The sequence below is a fragment of the Eriocheir sinensis genome, chromosome 15 (genome assembly GCF_024679095.1).
Source record: "Eriocheir sinensis breed Jianghai 21 chromosome 15, ASM2467909v1, whole genome shotgun sequence".
NCBI lineage: Eukaryota > Metazoa > Arthropoda > Malacostraca > Decapoda > Varunidae > Eriocheir > Eriocheir sinensis.
Window position 1 is genome coordinate 20380835 of NC_066523.1, and position 19677 is coordinate 20400511.

Genomic DNA, 19677 nt, shown 5'->3' on the forward strand with positions numbered 1-19677 from the left:
AAATCTGCAATTAATTTTGCTGGCTTAACCTAATTCATTGTAGGGGTCCACAGGTGAAAAGGTGACTGGAAAAGGGGGAATGGGACAAAAAAAGGTTGGGAACCACTGTACTAGGGGATATATCATTCATAATTTGTGTAAAAGGAGGTAACCAAAAAATGATTATTCACTGCCTCAAATTTGATATTCCATATTCGTTTGTGAGCATGCCATGGTATTGAAGGCACCCGGTGTTGTGTTATTTGGTGTCCCATATCAAGAAGCTTTTACACTCTCGTGAACTGCGCATGTTTAGTACAGTCTCACAAAGCTTTTTAACACAGAGTTGCTGGAAGGCTGAATCAGACATACTACATCTTCAGCTGTTTCTAGAACGACACTCTGTACATATAAATACAACTCGTACACAGTGTCGTTCTAGAAACAGCGAGGATGGTGGTAGTGGTACTGTATGTCTGATTCAGCCTTCCAGCAACTCTTAATTACAGTTAAAAAGCTTCGTGAGACTGTACAGGTCTACGCTTGCTGGTCTGAGCATGCGCAGTTCACGAAAGACCAGTGTTTGTAAACAAAAGTGCCAGCTTTTGACGGTGGAGACCTCAAAAAACACAATACCAGTTCAGGCGTTTCTAGTATTACCATCAATAAGTACGTGTCAACGTGTGGTTTTCAGGTTTTGTAAGTTTTCTAAAAAACAGATAATGAAAATTTGAATTCATCTATGTTTTTTTATTTGAAATATCAATATAGTATCATTGTCGCCTTTCGGACTTATCGCTAGCGAGTATCGGAATAGTGGATTTATATTGGGTATCGGTTATCGGTTATCGCCTATATTCGTGTCTCCAGTTAACAAATACCGGTTATCACTGATAAGGTTTTCCATTATCAGTTATCGGTTATTGGGAATAAGGTTTTCTGTTATCGTGCCCAGCTATGGTGAATACCACGAATGTAAGCGACCTCATGATACTGAGCGAAATGCGTGTGGTAAGCAATCACCAGGCTAATATACTGATGTGTTTGACCAAGCCTTGAGTGCAAATCTTGGCATTTCAGACCCCATGTGGTGACAACTTTCTCAAAAAGCATGAACAAACACATGAACTACAGTCATCCCCGTTTTTCGACTTCGCGCGATGCGCGCGACCTCGGCGCGTATGTGAAAACCCAAGAAGGAGGGACTATAACTCTATGGGAAAATATGCATTTGGGGAAGTCACCTCTGACACGTCATATAAAACATGTTTTTTTCGTTCTTTTTAATGACTGAAATGAGACAAGACCTTGTTAGACAACAATATGTAATCAACAATTTGCGGTAAGTAGCCCAATCTGGCAACACTGCAGTGTGAATTTTTTTTTTAGGATAATGTTGCTATGAGAAAATCTCGACCAATAGCAGTCGTCCCTGAGTGAGCTGCTGGCCAATAGGAAAGCATGACGTCACAGTCTAACGTGGCGTCACTCAGGAGCAACCTAACGTCCATTGCCCGCCTCCTCCTCTCCCTTCCCCTCTCCTCTCTGCCTCCCTCCCTCCCTCCACTCTGCCTTCCTCCTCCTCTCTCCTTCCCCCTCTCTGCCTCCTCCTCCTCTCTGCCTTCCTATTTAGCGTCAATGCATCCGAAACTGGGGCCGCGTAAGCGGGGGGTCAAAATTATTGATCACCGAAACAAACGACCCCGCTGAGACCGGGGGTGACTGTATTACACACATCCGCTTATCTCTTATAAAGTCACTTTAATAGCCAATCAATTCCCAAATTTATTCTTCATGCCTTCCAAGATCCTCCATATTTTATGATCCCACAACTGTAGTGACCAATATTTGACTGCTTGCTGGAGATAATGGCATTTCCTTCCTCAGATAGAAGTGATGACGATAATAACTACAAGACAGATACAGTAATCCCTCGCCATATCGCGGTTCACTTTAAGCAGTCTCACTGTATCGCGGATTTTTAAATTGTATATATCTAATTTTGTATCGCGGATTTTTGGCTATATCGTGGAATTTTGCGGCATATAGGTATTTTATATATTTATTATTTCAATTATTTTTGCAGTAAAAAAAGCATTTTCTAGCCTAAAAAAGTGAAAATATAAAAAAATATAATTTTATATGTTGTTAAAATTATGACGGCTTAAGAGTGTAGAAAGTGTTTAAGAGTACAGGAGGTCCTCGACTTACAACGAAGTTCTGTTTCTAATGACGTGTCATAACCCGATTTTCGACGTAAGTCAGAACACACCTAAATAAGCACCTACGTCACCCATCTATTTTTTATTTTTCCGTTGCGGCCTATTGCGCCGTTAGGCTTTTCCCTGGTTTACTCCTCCCCCACTTCCTTTCTTTCTTCTCCCTCTCTGTCCCCATATTTTTCTCCTTCCTTCTCATTTCTTTCTTCTTTTCCTTTCCCCTCCCTCCCAGTTTTTCTCTTTTAATCTCTTTCCCTCCCACTCACACCTTTTCTCTCTCCCTTTTTCCTCACCTTTACCTGACCATCCCTCCCTCTCTTTTCCCGTCCCATTTCCTCCACTCATTTCCCTTGTTTCCTCCTTTCTCACACCCTCCTATCTTTAACCTTATCTCTCATTCTCTTCCTCCCTTTCTCCTTCCCCATTAGATTATATGAACACACACACACACACACACACACACACACACACACATAAGGGGAAATGGGAAGAGTGTGGGGAGGGCGGGGCAGGAGTGAGAGTCAGGTCATGTCCTGACCGAAGCCCTGGCTTGACTCTCCCTTCTGCCCCTCCCTCCGAACACCCTTCTCCTTTCTTCTTGTTTTCATCCCCTCTATCTCCTCCTGTTTCCTTGTTCTCCCTTCTTACATCCTCTATCTGTATTTTTTTATCACTCACTCTGTCCCTTTCCTTCCTTTCCCCTTCCGCATTTACCTAACTGTGAGATAAAGGAAGTAAGCTACGCTCATATTGTCCTGTCTCTAAGTATTCTTCCACCCCGCTCAACAAACTAGTTCACGCGCGAAGTTCGTATTTACAAAGCAAATATCGAAAGTCGAAACAAGAATTACAGAATCATTTATTGGGACCACGTTGTAACGACGAAATGTTGTAAGTCGAGACAGTCGTAACCTGAGGACCTCCTGTATAGGAAGTGTTTATAAGTGTGGGAAAGGTCAATAAGTGTGTGTGAAAGGTTTATAAGAGTGTGGGGAGGGTTTATAAAGCCTTAAAATATATATAACTATATAAGAGTGTGGGGAGGGTTTATAAAGCCTTAAGGGGAGAGTCCGGTTTGGAGACCCCAAAAATATAAAAAAAATGACTTTGTGAAAAAAATATATTTGGTAGGTATACATTTTGGCAACTATCTCGCAGATTGAAGATGATAAAAAAAACTCATAGTAAACCTGAAAAAAAGCTTCCTAGTGTGTTTTAACGGGATCGCGATCCATCAATAAACTTTATCAGCCCATATCTCAAAACATAAGTTATTCCCCTTCTAATGTTAACCTTGGAGCCAGTTTTAGCTTGATTTCAATGAAACAAAGACTAAAAGGCAGAGGAATACTTTCTCTTCAAATCATCGTCGCTGTTTTTTTTATATATGTCTGGTTTAATTTTATATTAATATTTTTTTGGTCAAAAAAAGGCAAAAAAAAAAACACACACAAAAAAAAAAAATCATAAAACAAATTCAAAAGCTGAAATGAAAAATCTAACGACGAAGAAACATTTCATATTATAACGTCTCTAAGTCACAGAAAAATGAAGGTTGTGGGGCCAATAATAACGACGGAGATTCGCTTTTAAATTTTCGCTAGAAGGTTGGAGGGGGGAGGGACAAGAATGGGGACAATGTCTAATGTTGATGTAAATGATGCCAATACTTCACAACATAAAAATCAGAGCGATTCATGCATATTTACCGGAGATATGGCACCCCCGATCTAAACCGGACTCTCCCCTTAAAATATATATAACTAATAAAATAAATATAAGGTCGCTACTTTGCAGATTTTCGCCTATCACAGGGGGTTCTGGAACCTAACCCCGTGATAAACAAGGGATCACTGTAGTGAGGAGTTATTAGAACTCTCCAGATGAGTGACTTAGATTATGCTTCTGAAACAGTGGTGGAAGAGTGAAAATAGCAGACAGTGTTACCAGTGCAGACAGACTGTCAGCAAGGGAGGAAGAGTGCAAGATAACTTTGCATGAAATGTGTGGGAACGGGAGCTTGGGTACTGCAAGGTAACACTGTTTACATCATCAGGGGGCTGCGGTAAAGTGATTAATGCAGTACTACTAACAAATGTTAACATTCTTTAACAAAGTTGTAACTGTAAGAGACAATCTTATTGGAGGAACCCAAGAGGGTGCCCACAAAGCTTGTGCCTTGAGCAGGTCGATGGATCCTGATATGAATTACTTGGTTGGGAAAGTGACCTGCAAGGAGACTTGGCTGGAGGGACCACCTGGAATGGCGTCAAAGTATGGGGCAAAGCAATGTGCCCCCCAGAGCATGACCTATTGATTAGTTGATTTAGTATAAGCAGATAACTTGAAGCTCATAGCCCACTATTTGTTGACAATTCCCTCCTAATGTTTAAGTGCATGCTGTAGTATTGTGTTAATGCAAGAACAAATTTTTTTTTTCAGTGCATGTATAAATCTTGCATTAGGTATAAGTAATGCCTTACCTGGACACATTCACCACCAGATAGTCTGCCACAGGACCAAACCTGTAGACCCCAAGAGTGTAGTCCTTCACATGATCATCTGAGGTTTTATTTTTGCCAAGGTTGACTCCCAGGATAGCCCCTCCTCTCTGGCCTGGGGGTGGCAGCTGCCTCAGGCGTGACAGCACTGCTTCATGGCCCTCACTGTTAAAGCCATATCTGTGAGGAGCAAAACAAATTAAAATATCTTGTGCAATTATGAACAGAAAAAGCTTCTTTTCTTGTTCTAAAGTGTCACTTTATCAATATATGTATAACTCTGATACCCTGTTGTTGCCTTTGATAAATCTACAGAAGTGTTTCCAGTTCTCTCTGTCCATATATTCCCTTTTGCAACTCACCCCCCTTCCTACCATTGCAGTATACCTTACATCTACTATTAGTTCATTTTAATGGTGTCTTGACCACTCTCATCTTTCTCATACATCCTTTTCATGAATGCATTATTCTGGATTCCAACCACGTACACAAACCATGTATATAGTGGCCTCAAATCTAACATGTGAGTGTCCAAGGCATTTCATGTCCAATGCAGCATTTTCTGGACAATTTATTCATTTTTAAAAAATTGTTGTAAAGCGTTTAAAATGGTCCACTGCACAGCGAATCCTAACAAACAAGTGGGCCAAATTCACAGATTTCTGTAATGCGTGGAGAAATTGTCCACTGCACTCTGTACTTGTCGCTCTCAGCCAGTCAGCTGAAAGTATTGTGCATTACACCAGCCAGTAATATCATCGGGGGCAGTCATTTGATGCACAAAACTGCATTTTTTGCTTAGATCTGAGTCACTTGGGTAGACTAGCCTGCCCCATGTGAGGATGTCCCAAATGGAACAGAAGATCAGCTGATCCTAACAAATGGGCATCTCACACAACAGGTCCCTCACAATATTTATGCAGCTCTTATAGGTGACCCTTTACTGGCAACATCAATCATAGTGGAATGAAACATTTCTAGAAGGTAAGAAGATGGAGAAGACGTGAAACTGGCCACACTTATAACTACAACATCTATTTTCAGTGTTTTGTGTACATTCACTGCCCCTTCCCTCCCCTGCCCAATTTGGCAGGACTTTCGGCACCATTTTGGCATGACTTGTTAGCTCTATCGCGTAACGTTGCACAATGTCGTGTGGCCATCAGGTCAACTGAACTCATAGAGCAGGTGCCCACCCTTCTTGCACAACTGCCCATAGGTTTCCTCATGCCATCTTGATGCAATTTGCCCACTCAGTCCTTCCAGCTAATCGAAACATTTTCACTAGTTCTGCAGCTTTGATCATTGGTTATGAAACTCAGGACTGTTTCTGTTCTATCGCTTCGATCACTATACTTGAAATCACTAGTTAGAAAAACACTAGTTGTAGGGCCCAACTGTAGGTGGTATTGGCTATACACACACCACCACATGCAGCCACCTAGAGAACTGTCAAAGAGGTACTTTTCCCAGTGAACTCGTTTTTTTTCTACTTTGAGATTTCGGAATGCAAGTGGTGCTGAATGTCCAAACATGGTACCTGCTGTTTGAGAAAAATATATTTCCCCATTGCTTGTAGGTTTTAAGGTTAAGGCATTTATTAATGGTATGTATGACCAGTCAGTGCCAAATGTATGAAGGCCCATATCTACCTCCTGAATAGCCCAATACTGGCTAAAGGCAGCATGAGATGTTTCGTCTCCAGAATATTTTGTTCATGGGTGCATTTTGCCTTCTAGCATCTCTAGTATAATTTAATATGATGTTAAATGGGTATTGTTTTTGAAAGTGTGGTTATTTCTACTTTTGGTCTTAAAATAAGTGCATTTCACATGCAGTGCTGCAGTAGGCAACACCAAAACTCTAAAAAGTTGATAAACAAAGGGTAATGTGTTCCAACTGTGAACTGATAGCAAATACAGTCCACATGATGCTGGTCTAGCCCAAGTCTTGCTCTTGGTCATTTGCTGTGTGCCACTAGCCAAATAAAGATTCACAAAGACTCACCAGTGGTAAACAAACTTTTAGGGCAAGCAGATCATCTTCCACGTGGTGATGTTGTTAAAGTATGGTATACCTGTGTATTGTACAGTATATATATATATTCCAACATGGTGCAGGTTCATACCAAGTCGTGGTCTTGGTCACTGGTGTTGGTCCTGTACCACATGGTAGACATGCACTAAAAGTCATGAGACAACCAACAAATACATCTTAGTAAAACTGATAGAGCTATCTTTTTTTAAAATTACAGCACCGAAAAATAGGGGTACGTCTTCGACACCAGCAAATACAGTACTTTTTGGTAGTCATTCTCTTAAATTTTAGCAGCCATTATGTACCAGCCCCTGGGATCATTGTATATAACTTAAGCCCATTTCAGTGATTCCATTTTCTCGTATCCCATACCTGTTGATGATAGCAGAATCTGAGTTAAGGCGGAATACTCTGGGTTGTGGGTTACCAGGCTGAGGTTCAGGTGTCACAGAGCCCACTTCTACAAAGCCAAAGCCCATCTTCCATAGTCCTTCCACAGCCTCTCCATGCTTATCGAACCCTGCAGCCAGCCCAATAGGCGTCTTGAAATTCATGTTGAATAGATGACACTCCTTGGGATGCAGACACAAAGAAAACAACACATTGCATCAGGTATCAATTTTTCTTGTAGGTGACAACTTGTGCCCTTAAATAAATTATGATTCATCAAAACTTTAAAATTTAATTTGAATTTCAAATTTCAAAAAATAAAAGCAAAGGAAAGTAACTGTTGTAAACTTTCAAAATTTCTAGGATTTTCATGATTAGAATATTAAAAAATGTAACTAGACTTAGCACTGAACTATGGTAAATAATGTAATTCCAAACACCAAACACTTCCACAAAGAAACAACTACCAGTTACATTCTATATGGCTGCTAAAAGGATAATTCATGAAAACATATACACTAAATCTACTGCAGTGAGGGTAAGGTGACAAGACAAACATTATAAACAAAGGCCATTATAATGAAAAGGAATTGTTAATATGACCAGCATATCCAAAACAACACAGTTCATTATGATGTTAAAAGTGAAAAGGTGTATAGAAACATGAAAGAGAGATAATGGGTCTGTAAGAAACAAAGTAAAGCCAAGCACCAAGTTCAGTGACATTTCAATTCACAAAACTGTTTCACTACATCCCTAAAATTTTACATAACTTTAATTTTGTGCCAAAATATCAGTTTTGTGCAAAGAAAGCTAGAAACCTAGCCTGCCCAGAGGCCAAATCATCTCTCGGCCATCATTTTGTATGATACAAAATTCAATATGTAAGAGTATCAAGACATGCCACTGGTGCTAAAACACAGCCAGTAATAACGTCCAAGAACAAAAACGTATCAACAGAGAATATAAAAGGATGAAAGAGGAACAGGACAGAATGAAAAATAGCTTAAGTTCTTCAATCTCTGGCATGTCAATGCAGCATATTAAAATTACTCTAGGATAAAAGAAAACTGGCTTATAGCTGTTTTTTTTTGTGGTTTGTCACCTTCAGAAAATTGATGTGAATGACTAATCTATTTATGCTGAAGCCAGGGAGAAAGAAGAGAGGCAAGTGTTGTGTGGCAGCCATCATAATGCAGTGAACAGGGGAGATAACTCTCTCTTTCTCTCTCTCTCTCTCTGTACCTATCAATCTATCTATCTAGATGGATAGAACAGCTGGATACATGGGTTAACGAGAGAGAGAGAGAGAGAGAGAGAGAGAGAGAGAGAGAGAGAGAGAGAGAGAGAGAGAGAGAGAGAGAGATATAGAGAGAGAGAGAGAGAGAGAGAGAGAGAGAGAGAGAGAGAGAGAGAGAGAGAGATAGAGAGAGAGAGAGAGAGAGAGAGAGAGAGAGAGAGAGAGAGAGAGAGAGAGAGAGAGAGAGAGAGAGAGAGAGAGAGAGAGAGAGAGAGAGAGAGAGAGACTTATCTTTCCTGGATCCATTTTCATGCTTATAAACATAATTCCAATTCAAAGGAGTTAAGGAGAGTGAGCGCCATTAAATAAAAGACAGAAGGAAACTATCAACAAAATCAAGGAAAGCACTGTGGTTAAAGAAAAAATTCAGACAGTAGAAACTGTAAACTAAGGGAGATTCGAGAACAATAGAGAAAGGAAGACAGGAAAGAGTGATGAAAGAAATAACTAAGGTTATAAAAACAAGGGAGACACTGATAAGAGACACAGCTGATAAGAAGTGTGTGATAATTACTGGGCTGGTAGAAAAATATCAGGAGAAAGAACAGACAGAAAAAGAGCTAAAATCAGCATAAGATATAGTACCTACATACTTGGAAGGCAATCACAAAGCTCAGGAAGAGACTGGAAAGGTGTTTAGGAGGAGAACACGGGAGGGAGTGCAAAGCTGCTGAAAGTTTAATTTTCAGCACAATATATGGTAAATTATATAATAGACCACTTGGAAATTAGGTGTGGGTAATGCTAGATCGGGACTATAGGCAAAGTTGATTCATATAAATGACTGTAGGGGATTGTGTCTAGATTCTAAAGGGGAAAGTTCAAGATTTTATAAATAACTGGCGAGACTCACGGTTGTCATGAACTACACTACCAAGGTAAGTGAAATTTTCCAAGATCTCAATGTCTAACTGTAAGTTAATTTCTGTCCTTGAAATGAAAATGATGCTTCAGTTCACCAGTCTTCTGCCTTTCTTCCACACATCTCAGTAGAGAGAAAAATAAAGAGAGAGAGATTGTTTGAAGAAGTGATAAGAGCAATTAGCTTATGAAAGGTGGAAAACAGAAACACATACATGCTGTGACAAAAGATGTGGGAGGTGAGTTAAGCTGAGCATGAGATTCCAATTACCATATTATTAACAAATAACAAAGACCAGATATAGATATTTTTTTGCTAGGAATGTTACTACATAAAGAGGGATGCTCCCATCTCAGTACTGTCCTGAACTTTGTCATCACCACACATGGCATTCTACATTACTAGGCATAGTTACAAAACTGATGATTGGGGGAACCATTCAAATATCAAAGTATAAAACATGCTCTGAAGAAGTCTAGAGTATATTCAACAAATCTATAAGAAAAGTGGGCCCTATTCTGAAGCTGAGCAAAATCAAGTGAATGTAATTTAAATTACAAAAGCACAACTACTGACACACAATATAAGTAGAAGTAAGTGATTCCTGAAAATACATACATTATTGTTCTCCTATACCAGGAACTGCTGCAGCTGAAGAAGCTCTCCACACCTTTTTCAAAGTCTAAGCCTTTGTAATGACAATAAAACACTGACAAAAAAGGATATTATATTTATGCATCAATATCCTTTGCCCACATTTTTTCAGAACTTTAATTTGCATGACTATTCTTTTCCAAGTCTTGACAAATGTTGTGTCCAGTGCATTGTATGTCTCTCCCTTGTATGTCACTAAAGGCGCGTCCACACCAGGAATCTTAGTATGACAACAATGTATCCCAGACGTTTTCCAAGTGTTTCAGTAAACCACTGGGATACATTTGAATACCCTCGGGAAATAAAGTTTCCAGTCCACACTTCAGGGTTGTTCTCAGGATGTCGGTGTGTGTGGAGACTGCTGCAATGGCCTCTGTGTTTTATTTATTATTGTACTCACTGGAGAGCAAGAAGACAAGGAAACGCATATGGGTGAGGTAGTTTATAGAAAGTTGAGCATTACAGAATGACTTACTTTGGCAGAGCTGAGAGTTAATGGAGCAGGGTTTAATTAATTAATAATTTTCTTGGAAGGTCAACCACTGATTTTGAAGAACTATTACGAACAGTGGCTCCCAAAATACCACAAATCGATACCAGGCACAGAAAAGCCATTCCAGCTCCCATCAGCCTGCTGCTATAATCTGACAGGCGGAGATCCTTTTACGAGCCTCATTAACACCTTCGAAAAGTCAGAGCTGAGTTTCCATACAACCTTTCCTGGTGTGGGCGGTCCCACGAAACAGTTGGGAAGTATATGAGATTAAAAAAAAATTTCCATCCTGGATGGAAAACATGAGAAACTTTTGCACGCTCACGCGCGTGTATATATGCATGTGTGTGTGTGTATATGTATATATATGTGTGTGTGTGTGTGTGTGTGTGTGTGTGTGTATATATATATATATATATATATATATATATATATATATATATATATATATATATATATATATATATATATATATATATATATATATATATATATATATATATATATATATATATACACACATACATACATACATACACACACACACACACACACACACCTATAATTAGCTAGATATTGAAGTATGTGAATGAATGATAATTATAATCCCAATCCCTTTTCCCCGTGAGTGAGGTGTGGGATGTCTTTATTCCCGCACCCCTGAGGGAGGTCACTCCCAGCGGGCAGGGTGTGCCCCCCTCCCTTCTCCGTTCTCTCTCTCTCTCATCCATAAATATATAAATGAAATTTGACTAGAATATAAAAATAGTTTATACTTTACTATCAAGACTTGAAAATCACACACACACACACACACACACACACACACACTTGATCAGTCCGTGGTGAATTACACACATATATTCTCTCTCAATGTTTCTCAATTCTTTCTTGAATGTATCCACGTTCTTTTTCAACTGCTTCCCGAAAAACTTGGGAAACGTCTGGGATACATTGTTGACATACAAAGATTCCTGGTGTGGACGCACCTTAACATTATGTTCAGTTCTTCAGGTCTGCTCTCATTCCTTCCCTTATTGCTACATTACTATTCATCGCAAAAAGAAGAAAAAAAAAATACAACAAAAATTCATTTTATTGACTATATGTAGTTGAAGTATACAACAACATGCATACTTATGAAAAATAAGCAACATGACACTTTCTTTACTAACCACAATGAAAATTTCAATAGTCATCCCTCACTCTTCACATTTTTAGTATTCATGGTTTTGTACTTTGGGGTTTGTCGAGGCAAAAATAAAATATAAACTGAATAAATAAATAAATAAATGCACAGAATAACAAAGAGGCAACAAGTGCACTGCAGATTACTTGATTTACGTGAGTGAAAATATGGGGGAGAGTTACGTGAGGTTTCAACTTTGTCCACATATCAGAAAGTAAGACTTCAAATTCCAAAGAATAAGAATATGAATTTGAAAACACTTATGTGGTTTTAATTCAGATACAAGTGCAAATACTTCTTGAAAGTATTCATGAATACATTCATGAATACTTTTCATTGGAAAATACCTTCTTGAGGCAACTGGTTATAGCACTGTTCTATAGTAATGCAACAGTAAAATGAGCTCTTGAACGTGTGTTATACAAGATGATTACATGTCTGCCCAGGAGGATGGAGGTGTAAGGAATAATGGCTGTTATCTTTTATCATAAATTTTGTTGTATTCATCAGATTATATGCAAAATACAAAAACTTTTCCCTTGTATTCGTATACGAATGAGAATACTTTGATTTCTATCAATAATCATTAAAATACGAATACCAATAAACCCAAATATGGTATTCAAATGTACTCGAATATGTATATTCCATTCCTGTATCTGGAAGGGTACCAGTTGCCGATTACGAGACCAACGTGTGACCATACTATAACTGAATAACATGCGTAGGAGATGCTCTCTATCTCACCCAGTATTGGTGGCCCACAAGCATGAGAATATTTTTGTAATACATTTTCTCCTGTTTTCCATGAGTGTAATAATGCTTATGATGCATTGCATTTCTCTTTTTTATTCATAGTTGATAATGAATACCACTAATGAATAGGATGAGCTTCAGAAAGTGGGCTGCACCCATACACAGGGGTCTAGGGAACAAACTACCGGTGAAAATTGAGGGACGACTAATAAAACATAAATTATCAGTTTGTAAGGACAGCAGGGCTGGATTGTTGGTTATTTCAGTTTAAGTTAAATTATTTTATAATTAGAGAAGATAAAATTTCAAAGCTGATAAAATGCATACCCTGACCTTATTGTGACTCCTTATCAGTTACCCGTATGACAAATTATTAAAAAATATTTAATTTCTCATGGGCTTCCAATTACAGTGACTATTATGCAAATGTACACAGTACATAACTAATATATACACTCTATTTGCTGACCACTCAAACCTTGATAGGCTCCTGAATACTAGCTAGTGTGTTGGTGGATCCAGGAGGTTCCTGAAGAGGGATGGAAAAAAGGCTATTGTAGCAGAAAGGTATGTTAGAACATTCTTACTCGCATTACAACAAAAAGATACATGATGATGCAAACCTTCGTGAAACTCATGGTCTGCTCCTACTCCGTTCATTATGTTAACAAAGGAACCTTAGTGCTCAAATGGCTCATCTCGAATAAATCAGTTCCTGAACGCATTTCCCCAAATAAAAATGCACAGGTTTCTGAACAAAATCTTGGTTCCTGACTGAGCAAGTTGGCAACCATGTGCTCTGTGAGCTGAGATCAGTGAGATGTGCAGTGGGAAACGTTAGGTTACACTACAGCCTCCGCTCAATGCAGACTCCCTCTTTAATAGACTGCATTGGCTGCACACACAGTGCCACACTCAGGTACCAGGAGTGCATTTGAAGCTGGCTGTAAGATACACAGCCCAGGTGACGGCACTGCTCCAAGGAACGAATTACCATATTTCCTGCCATGTAAGACGCAGTTTTTTTCAAAGAAAGAGATTCGAAAAATCACCCTATGTCTTAGAGGCTGATGATTAGGTTTTGTTAGGCCTAGGGGTTATTGTTACTAGTACGAAACCAACACCCAAAACACCTCCGTTTGACACAATAGTTCCCAGATGTCCCTAGAATGATATATACGTACCATATTTTGTGGCACGTAATGCGCACTTTTTTTCACTCAGAAAATGCCAAAGTTACCCTTGCGTGGTATACACCGAAGGTACAAATTCTGATTGATTTAAATAATTAATAGTGATGCAATAGAAAAGGAAAGTGTGAATAAGCAGAAGAAAGAAGGACATCACGTAAAGCGATAAAACCATACTGGCACAAGAAGACACGCCACATGTGGGAGCTGAGGCGCAGCATAAACACTAAAGAAAACACACAACACCGCTGCGGCGCATCAGTCACCAGTGTGCCGGGTACCTTTTCGGTGATGGTTAAAGCCGCGATTACACGGGCGGACTAGACTGAAGCTATTTCTACTGTGCAGCGGCCCGGTCAGCTGACCTTTTCTGTGATACATGTTTGGAAGAACGGATATCCGTGGATGACTTAAGTGTTTACTGTAAATGCATTTTTGTTTCTCATTGTTAAAATAACTATATTTAAACATAATATGATTTACAGAAATTAATCAACATCTATTTCTACTTGAAAGTAGGTATACAGCCCCTGAAAGTCAAGATCAAGACCAATATTGCCCGTGAAATGTAGCATCCCTGTGTGATTAGTTCCCTTAGTAGCTCGGCGAAAGTTACCGCTTCCACACTGCAGCGAGTGAATCGACCAACCTACCCTTTTGTTTACCATTTCAAAGTCACACCTGCTCAGGGTAAGAGCACTGTAGTTCTTCAACCAACAGTGGAACACTTTGAACACAGAGTAGGGCACAAAGCAAAATAGGGTATCATAGTCATAATTGTAGGTTAGGTGGCCAAACGTAATACTGATTACACATTAAGCTCATGAAAAATATGGAGTATATTTTTTTCTACATATATCTTGCCAAATTATAGGTGCGTCTTATACTCCGGTATGTCTTATATGGCGGGAAATACGGTATGTATATATATATATATATATGTATATGTATATATATATATATATATATATATATATATATATATATATATATATATATATATATATATATATATATATATATATATATATATATACACACTTTTGTTTTGCAGGTGTTAAGAGTTACATACAAGTATAGATTTAAATCCAACCACTCACCAGAAGGCAGGACTCCTTTAATTTGGCTTCTGGCACCAGTTGGTACCGTGCTGCCTTCACTGCCAAGGTGTGTGCTGTTTCAGGGTCAAGGGAGAGGAGCAGAGGCATCACCCAGGCATCATAAAATTTTTCATTCTGGTAGTAAATGTTAATACCAGCAAACACCACTGCACTGCCAGTTACTATTTTCACCAAGTCCCCAATTTTTTTCTGGAAGAGAATAACTGATTTTAAAAAATCTAATCTTACATACAATCCATTCTTGCACTTTGATAGTATATATAGCATGCAGCCTCTTATTTTACAAATAATGGCAAGGTAAAAACCATTGAAGAGCATCAACAACACAACTGCATTGCTTCCATCACAGATCGCATTGGTGAAATCTGTCTTGATGAAACTCACTCTGCCATATCAAGTGCCTGGTTGGTAGTACCACCACTGCCCAAGTAACGTTTTTTCACTCAGGTCTCATGCAAAATGCTTCTTTTATATGTCATTTAATTGATGATCAAACAAAATTATATTGAGGGACACTTTTTCCTCTTTCTGATCATTTTACATTAATAAGTTCTACCTGAAAATATTTATGATATTGTTATGCCGGACGTGTTACTTGGGTTTCGTGTCGCCGTCAGGAGACTCCGTGGGAGGGAGATATGTAAACACTTTGCACAGCTTCTGTAGTTTAATATTCTTCCTTAGTAGTACACTTCACTCTGACTCTTCACTTACCACTAGCTTACTATGACTGGGACTGTCTCGCCCTCTTCTCCTAATATATCCAGAACAGTACAGTCTAGAATGTTACAGTATATTTTAGATCACACAAGAACATGTAGCAAAAATATATGCGAGTTGGCAACACTTCCCGCCTGGCGCCTGGCCGCGCCCCGAGGGGCGCGGACAGCTCGCCTTGCTCCCCGCCCCCTTGCTCGTTTCTCCGGGAGCCTTCTAGAGGCCTATGGTCGCCGGGGGAAGCTTCCAGCACAACAATATAATAAATTCTATCATAGTTTATTGGTACTGGAGCTCCAAGAATTTCACCCATTTTCCCCTTTGAAGCCCTCCTTACTCATTCTAACTGAAATAAAAATAACTATTACCAGTACTCAATCATAAACAAGACCATCTGAGTGACTTCAGATGCTACTGACCATGTACCAGAAGAGGAAACACACTTTGATCCACATCACCACATCCCGCCCTGCTAGTTTCACTGCTGCGGCACATGTAGGAGGTAATGCACTACTAAAGGATTCCTTAGCCAAGGAGATACTTTTCTTGGTCTCCTCTAAGTGTCTCTTAATATTTCATACCACAGACCCTGGATGGTTTTAGATGTGAGCAGCAAGGAAGGACATACAGAGGCACTCCAACACAAACCCATCATCCTGCTACTGTGCCTAATTGGTTACAAAACTGAGTGCGACAGCTGAAACAAAGAATCAACATGAATAATTCTACAGTACCCTCCTGAGTTTCGCGTTTAGTCCTATATTCTTACCCACCGTCGGTATCACTCGCGCTGCCTTAAAAGGCGGTATCACACTGGCCATTTTCCTCCAACCATCGAGGCAGGCTACGGGCAACCACGGCTGCCTGTATGCCCAACTGAGAGCGAGTTGTCGGTTGTCCGTACGGATGGAAAACAGTTGTGGGTACGAGCAACCAGAGGTGGGCAAGTGCGGTACTGTTGACTGAATAAGCAAGAGAATGGTGGGAGTGTCGACCAATCACTGAGCAAGGATGATCAGTGGCACAGCACCAACCAGCTGCCGTGTACCCTAAAGCACGAGTGATACATATCTACCGATGATCCCAGGTTTTACGTCCATGATAGCGCATTTCAGGTTATGTTAGCATGAGGATGGCAGCTTTTAGGGTGTGCTGTATGGCAAAATGAATCACGATAGCAGAAACCGTGATAGCATAGGGTTGGGTGATGCACTAAGTACTACAGTAAAACCCTGACTATCTGGTCCCCGGGCATATGGAAAACCAAAGTATCTGACAAAAATCTGGCTGACCAAAAACATAAAAAATCCAAGAAAATCGATTAAAAATTTAAAAAATCCAACTGACGTAAGATTTGAAATACCCACAGTGTGCGGCTGTTTAAATTTATTTCTGCCGTTGCACCAGCACCACCGCACCCCTACCCTCAATGAGTCTATAGAACCTGACAGTATCCCTCCCGTAACACACTGTCCTCCAACCAGCTGATTAGCTTACCCCCCACCTCTCTCTCTCTCTCTCTTTCTCTTGTGGTGCTTCTCAGGGCACCACCAAGGCATGTGTAACAATAAAGAGGGCCTTGTTACCTCCTATAGTCTTCTCAATTCATCAAGTCACTCCAAGGTGTGGCTGGCAGGATTAGCATATGTGCCACATCATAACTGCCCCCCCCCCCCTCTCAATATTTTATCATTTTTTTCATAACTGCTAACTGAGAGAGAGAGAGAGAGAGAGAGAGAGAGAGAGAGAGAGAGAGAGGGGGGGGGGGGGTTGTTGTTCCTCAGCTATGAAGTACTGCAAGAGAACAAGTGAATCTTCGAAACTTCTACAAAAGTTCATTCTGACACATTTGCCAATTGAAAAGGACAGACCCCAAGATCTACTTGTATTGAAGAGTTGGTTAATATCTCTTTGCAAATGAAGATGGAAAATGAAATAGTCAGATTTTGATATGAGGCTAAAAATAACTTGGTCATCAGCAATGAGACAAAATTTATATACAGTTTAAACCAGAAACAACATGATTGATATAAATAAGAAATAGCAGGGGACCAATCACTGAACCTCTAGAGTTACTCTACTTCTAGGGTCTTTTCCCAAGGGTTATAATGTGTGTGTGTGGGGGGGGGGGGGGGGGGTCGAGGGGGGCAAAGACCCCCCCTTGGTTAGGAGGGGGGTCGAGAGGGGCGAAGCCCCCCGTTAGAGGTTAGGTTATGTAAAGTTCAGTTGGGGTAGTTTAAATATATTCGACATAACATTTCCCAAGAGTTGCTCTACTTCTAGGGTCTTTTTCCCTAGGAGGTTATAATGTGGGGGGGGTCCAGCCCCCCTTGGTTAGGAGGGGGGGGTCGAGGGGGAAAAGCCCCCGTTAGAGGTTAGGTTATGTAAAGCTTGGTTGGGGTAGTTTAAATATATTCGACATGAGGTGTGGACTGTCAAAAATTATGCAGCGCGGGATGGATTTGGGCGACGGTGGTGGGGGGGTGGCACGCCCGACACTCGTCAACAGACCGGCTGCAGCGGCTGCTAGGTTATGTCATAATAGATTACAAGAGTATACGAAAGGACTTTCCTTACTTTTGAGACCAGGGAATTTTCCCTATTTTAGGGAAATTTTGGAAGCACATTTATCAGTGATTTTGCCTTACCCCCACAAAACCCCGGTTCCCCACAGGTCCCCAGGCTTGTGTTGGGGGGTATGGGGGCCTGGAGTGGTGGAGGGGGAGGCGGACTTCTTGTAAAGAATTACCAAAAACATTTTGAGTACACTGGGGTGAAAACATCTCGGGGCAGCATGTCTCTTTGTGCCCACTGCTGCCTGCCATGTGTTTGAGGAAACTCAAAACCTAACCAAGCCATAAAACAACCCTCTTTTTTATGTATTTAATAAATTCATTACTGCACCCTCAGTAATGCTGTTTTTAGCGGTGGACAATGGATGTATCACTGCTCACGGTCCCGCACATAGTAATCCATCACCTAGCCCAAGAAGCTGCCTATCATCGCTCGAGCGATGATCAGTTATTGCTTCGAATATAAGAAACCAATTATCTGCGGCGCAAAAGGTTGTCAGAATGATGATTAGGTAGTAAGTTAAAATCTATCAACCTATCAGTGTCATTCATAGGAGTTGGGTGTAGTTCTGGAGTAATACTTTAGATAATCAAGACCACCTTACCTTGAACTTTTTGTTGAAGAAAAGTCTGCTTAGCGGTCGTGACATTGTATCTTAGAGCCACTGTTTAGGGCGGCACGTTCCTCTTCAGTGGGTCAGCTGGTCCTGCCTCGTCCCCGCCCCGTGACCTGGCACACTCCCTGCGGGCCGTGCGTGTGACCCAACGGAACACACAAGACTGGATTCCTCGGCTTTTAGTCTCCTCAGTAATGACCTTGGTGGGAAGGAAAACTGAGTTGATATGCTAAGTTCATGTTGGGTAACAGAAGGAAGAATGTCTATAACCATGGAGGTGAAATATATATATTTAACTTACGTCACTACAATTACACAACCAAGGTCTGGGGTGGGTAGGTAGCGGTACCGGTACTGATGGCACGGAACCGGTACCAGTCGCTCCCGCTGTCCTTCAAGTTCGGATTCCCCTCACGAGTGAGATTTACGTAGATATTCAGACCACGACAACTCTACATCTTGGACCACGACACATATATTGGTAACTCGATTGTCACTGACGAAGAAGATTTGCATAAAATTTCATTGGTCTGATGGATGGGAAATGCCCTTTAATATAGATAAGTGCCCGCAGGGTTCTTAAAGTTGGAACACTAAGAGGGCGTGGCGTTAAACTCAAAAGTGTTCAGTGCGTCAAGGACCTGCGTGTCAAAATCGCGTCAAACCTCAAATTCTCACAGCAATGCATCGACGCAGCAAATAAAGCGAAGATAACGCTCCATGCAGGCTTCATTAAAATTTTTATTATAAAATAAAGATGTACTACTTCCGCTTTACATTAGTTTAGTCAGACCCCACGGTACAGTTTTGATCTCCCCACCATTCAAAGATTATATTATTGTGATAACCAAAACTGGAGCCACACACCGGTACCGGTACTATTGGATCCTAAGTTTTCAGTACCGGTATTACTGGTACTCAAATTAACGGTACCTGTCCACATCTGCCAAGGTCCCTTTTACAACCAATGACATTATGTAATTGAATCAAACCTTTATTTATACAAATATTGTCATGAAACAATAGATAAAGCTCAGTACGTACCTGAGCAAGTTACGCATTGTTATTGTTGTTATTAT

At 40.3% G+C, this 19677-nt stretch overlaps 1 protein-coding gene across 8 annotated transcripts in view; it reads right to left on the reverse strand.

Annotated features, from left to right (window-relative positions):
- LOC126999020 (dihydroorotate dehydrogenase (quinone), mitochondrial-like) overlaps positions 1–19661 on the reverse strand; it is a 40237-nt gene extending 20576 nt beyond the window's left edge. For 2 of the 8 annotated variants that reach the window (XM_050861342.1, XM_050861345.1), the window contains exons 1-5: positions 18900–19029; positions 18587–18797; positions 14671–14880; positions 7109–7308; positions 4682–4879 (exon numbers count right to left, since the gene is read on the reverse strand). In XM_050861342.1, the coding sequence (XP_050717299.1) occupies positions 4682–4879; positions 7109–7308; positions 14671–14880; positions 18587–18631 (653 nt within the window). In that variant the 5' untranslated portion in view covers positions 18632–18797; positions 18900–19029. Of the gene's footprint in view, positions 1–4681; positions 4880–7108; positions 7309–9906; positions 10831–13003; positions 13831–13851; positions 14234–14670; positions 14881–18586; positions 18798–18899; positions 19031–19642 lie in introns of those variants that run through there. The other 6 variants (XM_050861344.1, XM_050861350.1, XM_050861346.1 and 3 more) reach the window with 6 other exon arrangements.
- Between the last annotated feature and the right edge of the window lie 16 nt (positions 19662–19677).